The sequence below is a fragment of the Microcaecilia unicolor genome, chromosome 3, assembly GCF_901765095.1.
Source record: "Microcaecilia unicolor chromosome 3, aMicUni1.1, whole genome shotgun sequence".
Classification (NCBI taxonomy): domain Eukaryota; kingdom Metazoa; phylum Chordata; class Amphibia; order Gymnophiona; family Siphonopidae; genus Microcaecilia; species Microcaecilia unicolor.
Window position 1 is genome coordinate 265,863,046 of NC_044033.1, and position 13,621 is coordinate 265,876,666.

A 13,621-nucleotide genomic window follows, 5' to 3' on the forward strand; every position below is an offset into this window, starting at 1 on the left:
ACCTCTCCCATGTCCAGCGATTCTCCTCTATCCTGTCTTCCCCTGCCATCCATGTCCAGCGATTCTCCTCTCTCCCCTTCCCTCCCCTCTCATCCATGTCCAGCGATTCTCCACTCTCCCCTGCCCTCCCCTTCCATCCATGTCCAGCGAATCTCTCTTCACTGATCTCCCCTCCTATCCATGTTCAGTATGTCTCCTCTCTCCCCTGCCCTCCCCTCTCATCCATGTGCAGCGATTCTCCTCTGCTCCCTGTCCTTCCCTGCCATCCATGTCCAGCGGTTCTCCTCTCCCCTGCCCTCCCATCCATGTCCAGCAATTCTCTCTTCCCTGCCCTCTTCTCCCATCCATGTCCAGCATGTCTCCTCTCTCCCCTGCCCTCCCCTCTCATCCATGTCCAGTGATTCTCCTCTGCCACCTGTCCTCCCCTGCCATCCGTCCAGCAATTCTCTTCTCCTCTGCCCTCCCCTCCATGTCCATCAATTCTCTCTTCCCTCCCCTCCCCTCCATGTCCAGCATTTCTCCTCTGTCTCCTGCCCGCCACTCTAAACCATGTCCAGCGAATCTCTCTCCCCTGACCTCCCCTCTCATCTATGTCCAGCGATTCTCCTCTCTCCCCTGCCCTCCCCTCCCCTCCATGTCCAGCAATTCTCTCTTCCTTGCCCTCCCCTCCCATCCATGTCCATCATGTCTCCTCTCTCCTCTGCCCTCCCCTCCTATCCATGTCCAGCAATTCTCCTCTCTCCCCTGCCCTACATTCCCTCCATGTCCAGTGATTCGTTCAAGCCCCAGTCCCCCCACCCCCGCCCTCCCTCAGCTCCCCGACTTTCCTTGAAATCTTTAATTTACCCAAAGTCACGATGAACCAGCAGGAAAAACAGCAGGCAGGCAGGCTTGCCTCCTTGTCACGTCCCTTCCCTCTCAGCGCGTCCCGCCCTTACGGAAAGGAAATTGCATCAGAGGAGGGTGGGACGCGCTGAGAGGGAAGGGAAGCAACGAGGAGGCAAGCCTGCCTGCCTGCCTGCCAGCTGTTTTTACTGCCGGTTCGCCTCGACTTCTGGTAAATTAAAGATTTCAAGGAAAGTCGGGGAGCTGAAGGAGGGCAGGGGGAGCTGAGGGAGGGCAGTGGGAGCACAGGTGCATGAACGGAAGGAAGGGAGGGAGGGAGCGAGCGGGTGGAGGGTGGAGCATGGGTGCACAAATGGAAGGGAGCAGGCAGGTGAGCCGGACCTCAAAAAAAGGTGCCGGTATGCCGTACCGGCACAAAAAAAGCACTGGTACTAACAATCAGTTATTGGTGCTAATTGGCAACCATTTAGAATTGCGCATGCATCTTGCTAAGCACTATTTTATAAAGATGCGCTCACAAATCTTTTAGCAATCAGCTGTAAAGGGGGCACGGCCATGATAGGGGCATGGGTGGGTCAAGGGCGTTCACTAAAGATGCATTCAGTGTTATAGAATTCAGGGGGGATATACATCTAATTTATGTGCAAGGATTCACAACAGGTTTCAGTTGGCGTAAACCTCACGCCCAAAGTTGGATGCAGGTCACAGGGCTAGCGCTGTTCTATATGGAGTCCTTTGACTAAGCTGCGGTAAAAGGGGGCCTGTGTTAGCATCAGCGCATATAGGCCCCCTTTTACCAGAGTGGGTAAAAGGCTCTCTTTTGTTTGGGAAAAGAAATGGTCGTGCGGTAAGTGAACTACTTGCCGTGTGGCCATTTGGGTGTGAGTACTTACCACCACCCATTGAGGTGGCGATAAGGGCTCCCGCGCTAACCCGATGCTCATTGACACTACAAAACTAGAAATGGCACGTGCTATGGGTGGGAACTACCGCCAGGCTCCTGCAGTAGTTCCAGATTGGCGTTCGGCAAGCCTGTTGCTGCACATTAACCCTTTAGTAAAGGGCCCCAAATGTTTATAGACTAGCGCTCAGTGCGCACTTTTTTTGGTACCCAAATTTGGGCGCCATTTACCGAATCTAGTCCTATACCACGTATGCACACGTTTACAGAAAAGAGCTTAACTGTTTTGCTGCCACTTACGTGTGTCAGCGTACAGTCATGTGCACAAGTTGTGCTGAAACGTTGGCATCCAGTTATAGAATAACCTCCACACCTTAATTCCGCATGGAGATTTCACTTTCCTTGTAGTAAAGGTTTCTGGTTTTCTCACCCAGGTTTCCTTTCTTTCTTTCTTTTACGCAGATCTCAAAAAAGTGTTAAGAAACAGAAGAAGCTAAACACTTCCCCATGCATTTGATCATTTCAAGAGGATAGATGATGAGGACAAGGAAGCCATTCATGTGAAGGATGAACATGCTTTTGGACTGAGAGCTCGCTCTCTGCCATCTTCCTCGTCCCCTTTCAAACCTGTTACAAAGACTGTTGCACAACAGGTTTCATAGCCTTGTTGCCATCCTATAAACTGCTCAAATAATATTTTATAAACTAGCCAAAGGTTGGACATACTTTATGCATTTGTTTTGTATAATGAAGGAATAAATCTATGTTTTTAATGAATGTGTTATTTTCCTCTCTACTATATTAAGGGAATGTATGACAATTTCAGTCTGGTACACACCTAATAACGTTTGCAAACCTTCAGAAGAAGGGATATTTCTCACCTTCAGGATCATTGTATATGACCTTGGCTTTCACTCCCAGTCCTTTAGGCCCACGAATAGGTCATGAATATTCATGAGAGTGCTTTGCAGAGAGTAGAGATAGAAGGAATGCAGGTCTTCTTCACGAATGTTTATTAGGGGTATCCTGAAAACCTGACCCCTTGGCACCCCTAGAGGACTGGAAGACCGAAGGTATATGACATCTTCAGTAATTATAGGGAGTAGTTTTATAAAACTTTTTTCATGTGCAAAACAAGTTTTACATACAAAAAATGGCTCTTATAAAAGGGACAAACAAACTTAAAACATAGGCACACCGAATGATTGCACCTACTTTTACGTTATCTAAGTATAGGCTTTCCTGCGGGCATATTTTGAGCATAACAAGAATAGAGTTGTGCCATACCCACTTATTTTATAAATTACACCTGTACATGGACAGAATTCATGCACACGTTTATAGCTTTCTTGACAGCAGGTATCAATTTGTTTGAGAGAACTTGTGTGTGACTGGAAATCATTGTAGGAGCCTATTTAATAAAACAGCACCAACAGTAATACCTCAAAACCTATCACCTTAAAGCAGGGGTTCTCAGCCCAGTCCTCAGGACATACCAAGCCAGTCTGGACTTCACGATATCCACAACACATATGAATGAGATAAATTTGCATGCACTGCCTCCATGGTATGCAAATCTATCTCTATCTCATGCATTTTCCTCTTCGCGATACTGAAAAACTGACTGGCTGGGTGTGTCCCGAGGACTGGGTTGAGGACCCCTGACTTCAAGATTTCCAAAATTATACCAATTTTATATTGTAATGGACCATCACATTTGAAGCAATTTTTTTGAAAAGCAATAGTTGTCTGTAGTTTCAGGGCCCTGTTTACTAAGGTGACTAGCGTTTTTAGCATGTGCTAAAAATTAGCACGCGTTAACTGTGTAGACACCCATAGGAATATTATGGACATCTTCACGGTTAGCACGCACTAAACATTAGCGCATGCTAAAAATGTTAACTCGCCTCTAAACAGGGCCCTCAGTGTTTGAATATCAGTCCATAAAAGCAAGAGAACTTTTTTTGGTGTTCACAAAATCTCTCTTTTTTTTTTTTCAAACAAATTATGGCCGTCATTTTACAAGCCCTATTCGCAGTTGACACATGCATAAACCGGCACTTAAACATTTATCTTGCATGAAACTTGAAGCGTTCTGTACTGGATGTTTCAATTCTGCTTTCTACATCCTTTCTAAAATGGGATTGTATGTGTACCAATTCACAACTAGTGTTTCAATATTATAAAAATACAAAATCATGAAGGAGTAGCCTAATGGTTAGTGCAGTGAACTGAGATCCTGGGGAACTGGGTTCAATTCCCACTGCAGCTCCTTGTGACCATAGTCAAGTCACTTAGGGGCCCTTTTACTAAGCCGCGTAAGCATCTATGCGCACCCAACGTGCACCAAAATGGAGTTACCACAATGGCTACTGCTTGGCCCTTGTGGTAATTTCATTTTTGGCGCGCATTCCCCCCCCCCCCCCCCCCCCCCCCACACACAAATTTTTTATTTTCTGGCACACGTCAGCTATGCATGCCAAGTGGCATTTGACGTGAGTAGGTCATTACCACCCGGTTACTGCATGAGACTTTACCGCTAGGTCAATGGCTGGCGGTAAGGTCTCAGACCCAAAATGGACGCTCGGCAATTTTGATTTTGCCGCATGTCCATTTTCGGCAAAAATTTTAAAAAGAACTTTTTTACAGGCACGCTGAAAAATGGATTATCGCACACCCAAAACCCGGACCTACACTACCACAAGCCATTTTTCAGCACACTTTAGTAAAAGGACCCCTTAACCCTCTATTGCCCCAGGTACAAAAAACACCTTAGATTGTGAGTGCACTAGGGATAGAGAAAGTATCTGCCCATTCTCCGAGGACAAGCAGGCCAGTTGATTCTCACATGTGGGGGTGACATCATTACTGGCACCCGGTGCAGAATGCTGCCTAGCGTAGTACAGCTTTAAGAGCTCGTGGCAGCACTCCCACCACGCATGCATGTGTGCCTTCCCCATCAGTCTCTTCTCATCTGCGGTGAGGAAAGGAAATGTCTTCACATTTGTTTATTTTCAAAGTGATTGTTGAGCCTTCTCTTACAGGTTTTTTCTGGCTTGAGTTGCCTTTTTCCCTATTCAGGACTTTTTTCAACTCCTTCCCTTATATTTTTTTAGCTTATTTTCCCCTCTTAAAGTTTCCTTTATTTTTCTCGGGCTCACAAAGCCCTTTTAGGCCTGAGCCTTGGTCGGGTACTAACCCTTCTATTTTTTGGTGATCTGCCCCTTTTTTATATCACCATAGATTCATATTATTAATTCTTTTTTTTCTCCCTGCTTTTATATGACAGTTATTATGAGTCCATAATAGTTTGCAATTGAAATGTCCTATATTTAAAAATATTCGGTTTAAGCAGTTGTTATTTGGAATAAATTACCAAGCGTACTTCGAGTAGATCAAAACTATATGCACTTCCATAAGAGGTTTGATAAATCTGATGGTTAATTTGTTAGTTTATATTATTAATTATGTAATTTCGCGTTTTGATTGAGCTTCTTTTATATAAACTGCCTAGAACCTCTTGCTGGGATAGAGTGGTATATAAAATACTAGCCGTTAAGCCCGTAAAATGGGCACGTATTAGTGCAGACCAATTTGATGGGGCCCCATCTTAGCCCCGCCCCACCCTAGCTCCACCCACTGAGCTCCTTCTGAGCTCCAGGGCCGGCCACCCCTCCCTCCGAGGCCTCCCTCCCCCCCCTCCCAGCTCTAAGGCCCCCCTCACCCTCTCTCCCAGCTCCATGGCCCCCCTCCCTCCCCCCCCCCCCCGCCTCCCAGCTCCAAGGCCCCCTTCCTCCCCCCTCTCTCGCAGCTCCATCCCTCTCTCCCAGGTCCAAGGCCCCCCTCCCTCCCCCCTCCTTCCGAGGTCCCCATCCCTCCGAGCTCCAGTCCCCTTCCCTCCATATTGTAAACGTCATCTTACCTCATCAGGTTACAGCACCAGGCAGCAGCAGTGAAACGCATGCGAGCTGTGCGCTTCAGGAGCCTTCCTTTCTCTCTCTCTGCTCTGGTCCCGCTCTCATTTCCTGTTTCCGGGAGGGCGGGACCACAGCTGAGAGAAGGAAGGGAAGGCTCCTGAAACGCCGAGCAGCTCGCACACTTTTCACTGCCGCCGCCTGCTGCCATAACCCCAACGATGTAATTTTGATGACATTACAATTCTGAGGGAGGGGGAGTTGAACTCGACAGGCGGTTGGGGCGGAGTCACCCCGCCTCTGGATGACGTAACGATGTGTAAACTTCAGAGGGATGGGGAGTAGAACTCGATGGGTGTTCTGGATTGAGTTGCCCCGCCTCTAGACTGTTGCTCTTTCAACGTTCGGACTCTACTGCGCATTTGCAGGTGAGTCGGTCACGTCTCATTTATATGTTTGATAGATAGATTAGATTAGGTTTGATTTAACCATGACTGTTTTTCCTTCTATGTCATTGAAGGTTCCCCAGTGGCTTTAAGCGCTGAGATAGGTGTAATAGGACCATTTCTGGGCTGATACCCATTACTGTTGTTTGGGACCAGACCATAACTCTACTGGCTGTATTCTTTGTTTGCATCCAGAGAGGCTCAAAAAGAGAAAATTTTTGGAGCCAGGTCCGAATTATCAATGTCGGCAATGAGATCTATGTTTGATCCTGGGAGTGGACATGCATCGAGCATGTCTCCACCTGACTCAAATTTTCAGGGCGCCCGGGACTGATCAGCATAGGACCCGACACTGAGAAGATGGGATGATTCAATGTAGTCCTCTTCGGCACCGAGGAGTGTCGATGTTCGGCATCAGAAAAAGGCCAAGAAGCACAAGCATCAATCCCCATCAACACTTGGTGCCAGGAGCACCAGGGCACAGAGAGATTCGGTACCTGAAGCATTGGCACCAGGAGAAGCACTGCTCCTCCATTGAAGAGGTGACAGCACAGAAGTCTCATGTAGCTGGGACCAGGCCCCCAAGTCAACACCGGTGGTTCAGCAAGATAGCTCTGACCTGATGCCCCAGCCTTTCCCGATGTGGCCCCTGATGAGCGGATCCAGGCCATGCTCCAAGAGCACTTGGCAGGGCTTTTACAGCAAAGTGCATTGGCATCAGGGGTGCTTGCAACAGCCTTCCATCTGCCTCACAGGACCCACAGCCTGTGGTGAGATTACCGATGCTGGTGCCGCATTCGATACTGCCATCCACAGGCACCCATACGGGTACTCCCTCAACGTAGCTTCCTCCATCTACGTCGAGGGGGTACCCAGACTGGTGCCTGTGGAAGGCAGTATTGAATGCAGCACCAGCATCGGTAATCTCACCACAGGCTGTGGGTCCTGTGAGGCAGATGGAAGAGACATGGCTGTTACAAGCACCCCTGATGCCAATGCACTCTGCTGTAAAAGCCCTGCCAAGTGCTCTTCGAGCATGGCCTGGATCCGCTCATCAGGGGCAACATCGGGAAAGGCTGGGGCATCAGGTCAGAGATATCCTGCTGAACCACTGCTTATTTCTAGGTGGTTGGCAAACAAACATCTGACAGCCGAGACTGCACGTTAAGTTCCCCTTGAGAAAGCCAGGAGGGCGAAACAGGCTCCTGTTGGGGTGTGCTTGTCTACGGCATGCAGATAAGTTATAAGCTTGAAGTTTGCTAAAATAACACAATGGCTTAACAGCATGTGGAAATGATATAAAAATATATAAATAAGAAAACAAACAAAAAAAGTAAAAAACCAGTAGTGCTGTTAGCGGAGTGAAAAGCTAGGAGGGAGGGCATGAGTCTATGATTAGAACGTTAGCAGCAAATTAATTCAAGATCAGCTGCGACTAAATATGAGACTATGTCTGAAAACTCCACCCCAGTAATTCTCCCATAACACTCTACTTTTTTGTATCGATTAGATTATTTCTAGGATAAGCAGTATAAAATGTATTGTAGTTTTTTGGGATCTTGCCAGGTACTTGTGACCTGGATTGGCCACTGTTGGAAACAGGATGCTGGGCTTGATGGACCATCGGTTTGTCCCAGTATGGCAATACTTATGTTCTTATATGTACTGCACAAATATGTTACAAAGCTTTGCAGGATTTTGTCTATTTTCATGCGCTAACCTGCGCATTACTGATTTTTTAAAACACTTTTTTGAGAGGGGGTGTGTCATAGGTGGAGAGTGGGCATGTATATGTTAACCAGTTAGCAATGCATCAACTGGCTAACGAAAAGTCAACCCAGGAGCACTTAGCTAAATTGGAGGTGGCACGTTTCCTGCATTAACTCTGTGCATGTACTATGCGCTGACTTTAGCCCATGAACTGCAATTAACCGCCACCCCCCAAAGTGCTGCATTACATCTGAGCTTTGAAATACTGCATTACCATGCACTAAGCCTAGATTCTAGTGCGTTTTAGTTAAAAGAGCTCCAAAGTTTGTTGATGTGGTAGCACAGTTCAGTAAATGCAGTCCATGATGAACTAGTCATAATCTTACAAGAATGAGAGAGAACATTCTAATCATGATTATCTGTTAAATCTCACCTCTAGTTACTGGAACAATACTCTGGAGTGATTCCATTTGTAAAATTTAGGGACCCTTTTACAAAGGTGCAGCAAAATGTAGCCTTACCGCACCTTTAAGCAGGTCTTTACTGCATGCTAAGGCCACTTTTTGCCTTGGTCGGAAAATGGCCAATTTTCTTTTTTCAGCATTAGTGGCCATGTGCTAATGTAGTCACTAGCGCATGGCCAATAGCATGTGGGCCCTTACCGACACTTATTTTGCAGGCGGTAAGGGCTCACGTACTAATCAGTTAGAGCACAGCAGTATGGATGTGCTAACTGACGCTCCACCTCCAGACATACCCCCTCGGCCAAAAAAAAATTTTTTTTTTTGAGCGTGTAGCACACACACATCAGGATTTTACCACTAGATGCCTCTGTGCCCTTTTAATCTGTGTGTTAGCATGCATTGGTGAAATGCTGGTAAATAGCTCAGAGAAATGCTGAGTATGCAGTTCATCACAACTAAAGAAGCTATCCATATGATCTTGAAATCTCATATACCACCTCACCTTTGAATGATTTTTTTAGTTGAACTTATAAACAACATCACAACTTGCAAAGAATCTACTTACTTCAAGTCCACAAGCATTACTAGAAGTCTACGTAAAAAAGAGGTACTCTAAAGCATATATCATAAAGGGACGGTCACATATTTTAGGAAATTACCACATCTGATTTTGAAATGCCTACTTTTTTTCTGACAGATAGAATGTCCATCTGGCTTTACCCTTGGCAAATTCTTTATAATTAGATATGAAAGCCACAGTGGCGCTTATTTTTGAAGCATATGGATGTCTCAAAAGGCCAAAACCGATGTCCATGTGCTTGAAATGTCCAAGTACCAATTTTGCAAAGGACATTCCAGTTTGTAAAATGGATGTTCATGCTGGACGTTTCCAGCGTATGGATGTCCAGCTCAGATATTTTCGAACAGGAAATCTTGATATATTTCCTATTTGATAATACATGTGAGATGGACATCTGTTTCGGACATTCTGAGTTGGACGTCACTATTCTGACTTGGATGTCCTTTCAAAAATGTCCCTCAATGTATATGAAGTATGTATTCAACAGATAAAAGTATGCAAATTATGTGATATGGTAGTCATCATTATACAACAGGACCCCAATAAGAGCTACTCATCTTTCAAGAAACCTATCGTTTCGATAATACGGTCATGGATGCCCAAATCTCAACATTTAGCTCGACCTTAGAGATGCTCATCCCCGATTTTCGGCGATAATGGAAACCGAGGACGCCCATCTCAAAAACGACCAAATCCAAGTCATTTGGTCATGGGAGGAGCCAAAATTCGTAGTGCACTGGTCCGCCTGACATGCCAGGACACCAACCGGGCACCCTAGGGGGCACTGCAGTGGACTAACTGATGCACTAACTGAATGGAAAAAGGCATGCAGTGACAGGAAGAATGACAGCCAAAGCATAAATCATTCCTGGAAAACATCTTTCTTTCTTTTCCTTTATTGCATTTTACTGCACACATTTGCAATCTCTTTCAGGGTCTACTTTAAGTACTTTTGTCTTGCTTAACATTGGCAATGATCAAACAATTATTTTTTCATTATAGAATGTTTTAGAGTATGTGAGAGACTCAGATAAACAGGCCAGGAGGGGGTGGGGAGTTGCTGTTTCTTTAGTACAATAGCTGACTACATGATAGATTTTTTACTAACTGCTGCTGGTAATTTCAGAATAATTATTGTATGCACTTTGATTTGTAAAGGCGAATGAGTCCTCAGGAATTTTCCTTTATTGTCTCTTCTAGCCAAGAGATAAACTTGGAGACTCGAACATAAACACCAGGCTTCATAGGCTGGGCACAGCCAAGACCCCAAGATGTCACTCCTTGCAAGATATATTGGTTTCCATCAGAACAAACCAGAGGTCCTCCACTGTCGCCCTGAGAGAAAAGGAAAAGAAAGGTATGTGTGTCTTATACCAGATTCTACCAAATTAATTCGATATTCATTCATTTCATTTAGCAGCAATTATAAAACAATAATAAAATATACAAAATCAACATAACAAGAACAAGGCAACAATGGGAGTCGACCACAAATGGGCTGCAGGCCTCCAAAGGATAAAATGGAAATGGGAGGGAACGAGGTGGGGTGGGAGGGGGAGAGACCAAAGGACAGGAGAAAGGACTAGGGGCAAGAAGGGGTTAAGGAGTTAAGGGGAAGAAGCTAGGAAGGTAGGGCAGGGCAAGTGGAGAGACAGAGAGAGGGGCAGGAAAGCAGGAAGGAATGAAGGAAGAGGGAAAGCCAGCTCAGACACTTTTGCATGAGGCAGCACAAATTTTGAGGCACCGACCCACTTCTGGCTTGAACCCATCCTACCTCCGCCAAAACTTACTTGTGCTGCATTGAGGGACAGTTTTGTTGGTACTGCAGTCATCTTTCTGGTAGGGTAAGAAAGCAACATGAGGTGGTATTTGGGGAATAGTGCACATTGCGGCTTGGTGGAGGTTAGGCTCAGCATTTCGGGGCCCCAGTGAAATGGAGGGTATGCTGCACTGTGCCGAGACATGTGCTTGGTGTTCCCTATGTTATCAACAGAATGTGGGGCAATCAGTGCACACGATTTGCTATTGGCTGTCCCCCAGTGGCTAGGTCAGGTGGGCGTTGGCAGAGTAATCGGCACAGTGAGTATCCCAATGTTATAACGGGCAGTGCCAAACAATAGCGGCATCAGATGCCTCCAGCTGGGCTCCTTTCCTTGCAGGAATAGTGGACACCGACAGGAGAGGGCTGTTGATTTTCTGCTCCCCCCCCCCCCCCCCCCCGGCAAGAAGATGTGATAACTTCCAGCGGGCTGCGACATCAGCCACTGGAGATTTGAGGGCAGTGACAGCCACATGTGTGGTGGTGTCATCTTTACTCCGATGGCCAGCCCCTTTCCTCAATGACACCTTCCCTCCAGTATGATCAAGAAGGCCTTGGCGGACATAGAGTGGTTGGAAGGATTAGGGGGTTGCATCAAAGGGGGAGGATGACGGTGCACATCAGGCAAGATGGATTTGGGCAGGTCCAGGAAGTCAGGAAGTGGCGATCTTCAAAGTGGGCTTCTATGGAATCAACATAAATACAGCCAAATTGGTGGGGAACAAAAAAAAAACCTTGTACAAGACGTTTGCCATATTTGAATAGGCATGCTACATGGCTATCTTAGTTGTGGGCTGGAGGCAATGTAAAAGACAGCAGCCATCTTTGAATAGGCATACCACACAGCCATCTTGGTTGTGGGCTGTGGACAACAGCTTGCAGCCAATGCGTGTAAGACGGCGGCCATATTTGAATTTGTGTAAGTTATGTTCAAGGGAAGCATAGTTGAAAGAGATTTTTAAAAAAACAACCTCTAATTGTCTGTGTAATTTAGTGTCTCCCTAGCAGTGCAATGTCACTGCAGTGCAAAAAGGGAAAGAAAGCAACTGCAAGCTCTATGAGAACAGCTTCTCAGGGCAAATAAGTGGCAGACAACACAGAAAAGACTACGAGACAGACCAGGAGCATTCCCAGAACTCGACAGCAATCGCAGCAACAGGAGATGAGCTATCTCATGTCAGAGCTGAGAAGGCACATAGAACAGCATGGCATGCAACAGTGAGACCGTGATTGCAGGACATTGATGATGCAGCCAATGATCACAGCCACGCTACCACAGTAGATGAGGCACAACTAGTGGTGTACTGAAGGCAGGGCGGTGGGGGCGGCCACCCTGGGTGCAGATCATAAGGGGGTGCTGCCATGGGTATCTCCCCCTCCCCCTGACTGGTACGGTGCTGCCATGGATGTCCCCCCCCCCCCCCCCCGACTGGTGCAGTGCTGCCATGGGTGTCCCCATCTCCCCGACTGGTGCAGTATTGTTCTCACTCCTTTCTTCACCCCCCCCCCCCCCCCCCCCCCCCGCCTGCTGCAGGCCTTTAAACTTTCAGGCCTCTGGCAGTGTCAGCATCAGCTATGTAAGTGCTGCTTTCGGCCATCCCCGGAAGTATTCTCTGTACAGCGTACCACAATGTGATGCCAGACCACAGAGAAAGGGGAAAAGGGTGGAGAAAGGAGGGAGCGTGATGCTGGAACAAAGGGGAAGGAGGGAGCGAGAGCAAGAATGAAAGGGGGGCGGAAATTGGACTCACCGAGGGGGAGGGGAGAGAGAAAGGTGGGATGCATGAGGGAGGGGAGACTGGGAAAAAGTTGGATCTGGGGGGAGAACAAGATGCAGTGTTATGGGGCAGGGGAGAGATGCTTCCCATTCTTTCCTTCTGTTTCCTGCACTCCCACCCCAGGGCCAGGAAGAGAGGGGAGAGGGATGGGGACACAGAGAGCAGATGCTGAACATGGGGGGAATAGGGACAGATACACAGAGGAGAGGTTATGACCTGACCTGAGGAAGGAAGGTTTGGCCTCTAAAAGCTAACTGAAAATGTATTAGTCCAATAAAATGGTATTATCTTAATTTCCATTATTTGTTTTATTTCTATTTGTTAATTTATAAATTGGTGATTGGTATTTGCCAGTTTTTTCAAATTTGGCTCCGCTATCTTTATATTTATATTTTGCAGAGTACTAGGGAACATGCATCAAGTTTCTGTGGTGTTGTATTGTATACAGAATCTGGCTTCTTGGGAGTTCAGTTTAATTTTTGTCTACATATTTCTATTTTTAGTTTGTGGTTATAAGTACATAAGTATTGCCATTCTGGGACAGACCAAAGGTCCATCAAGCCCAGCATCCTGTTTCCAACAGTGGCCCATCCAGTTCACAAATACCTGACAAGATCCCCAAAAAAGTACAAACATTTTATGCTGCTTATCCCAGAAATAAGCAGTGGATTTTCCCCAAGTCCATTTTACTTATTCTATACTGGGTGAAGGTGTATCTGTGTTCTATGTTTGTGAAAAACACACGGGATTCTGTTGGCAGGATCATCTTTACTAATCTGGCTTGTTTTGTTTTACAATGGGTGTATTGATGTTCTAGTGCTCACTGCAATGTTTAAGATTCTGCCTTTTCCTAGGTACACCCTTGTTGTGTTACTTGTGGATTATTACTAAAATAATTTCACATTTCTGCTCATCACTATCTATAAACAAGAAGTCATCCAGGTAGGTACGCCACTGGGCACGACCACAGCCATTTGAGGCCAGCCTGCCTATGGTTGGTCCCATAGGGGGTAAGTCTTCTACTGCCTCTGTGCACACACCCAGATCCACAAATACAACATAAAATAGAAAGGATATGTCTCTGGCTGGTGATTAGGAATGTCAGGTCTCAAAGCAGCAACTAGGTTTGTGAGCCCTTTGGCCGCTGCCAAGGAGCGGCAGTG

General features: G+C 46.5%; 2 protein-coding genes across 2 annotated transcripts in view; one reads left to right on the top strand and one right to left on the bottom strand.

Moving 5' to 3' along the window:
- SLC22A3 (solute carrier family 22 member 3) overlaps positions 1-2,524 on the top strand; it is a 173,621-nt gene extending 171,097 nt beyond the window's left edge. The window contains exon 11 of the mRNA XM_030198062.1: positions 2,210-2,524. Coding sequence (XP_030053922.1) covers positions 2,210-2,264 — 55 coding nt within the window. The 3' untranslated portion in view covers positions 2,265-2,524. The remainder of the gene's footprint in view (positions 1-2,209) is intronic.
- A 7,199-nt stretch (positions 2,525-9,723) lies between these two features.
- PLG (plasminogen) overlaps positions 9,724-13,621 on the bottom strand; it is a 180,287-nt gene continuing 176,389 nt past the window's right edge. Inside the window, exon 19 of the mRNA XM_030198063.1 lies at positions 9,724-10,196. Coding sequence (XP_030053923.1) covers positions 10,032-10,196 — 165 coding nt within the window. The 3' untranslated portion in view covers positions 9,724-10,031. The remainder of the gene's footprint in view (positions 10,197-13,621) is intronic.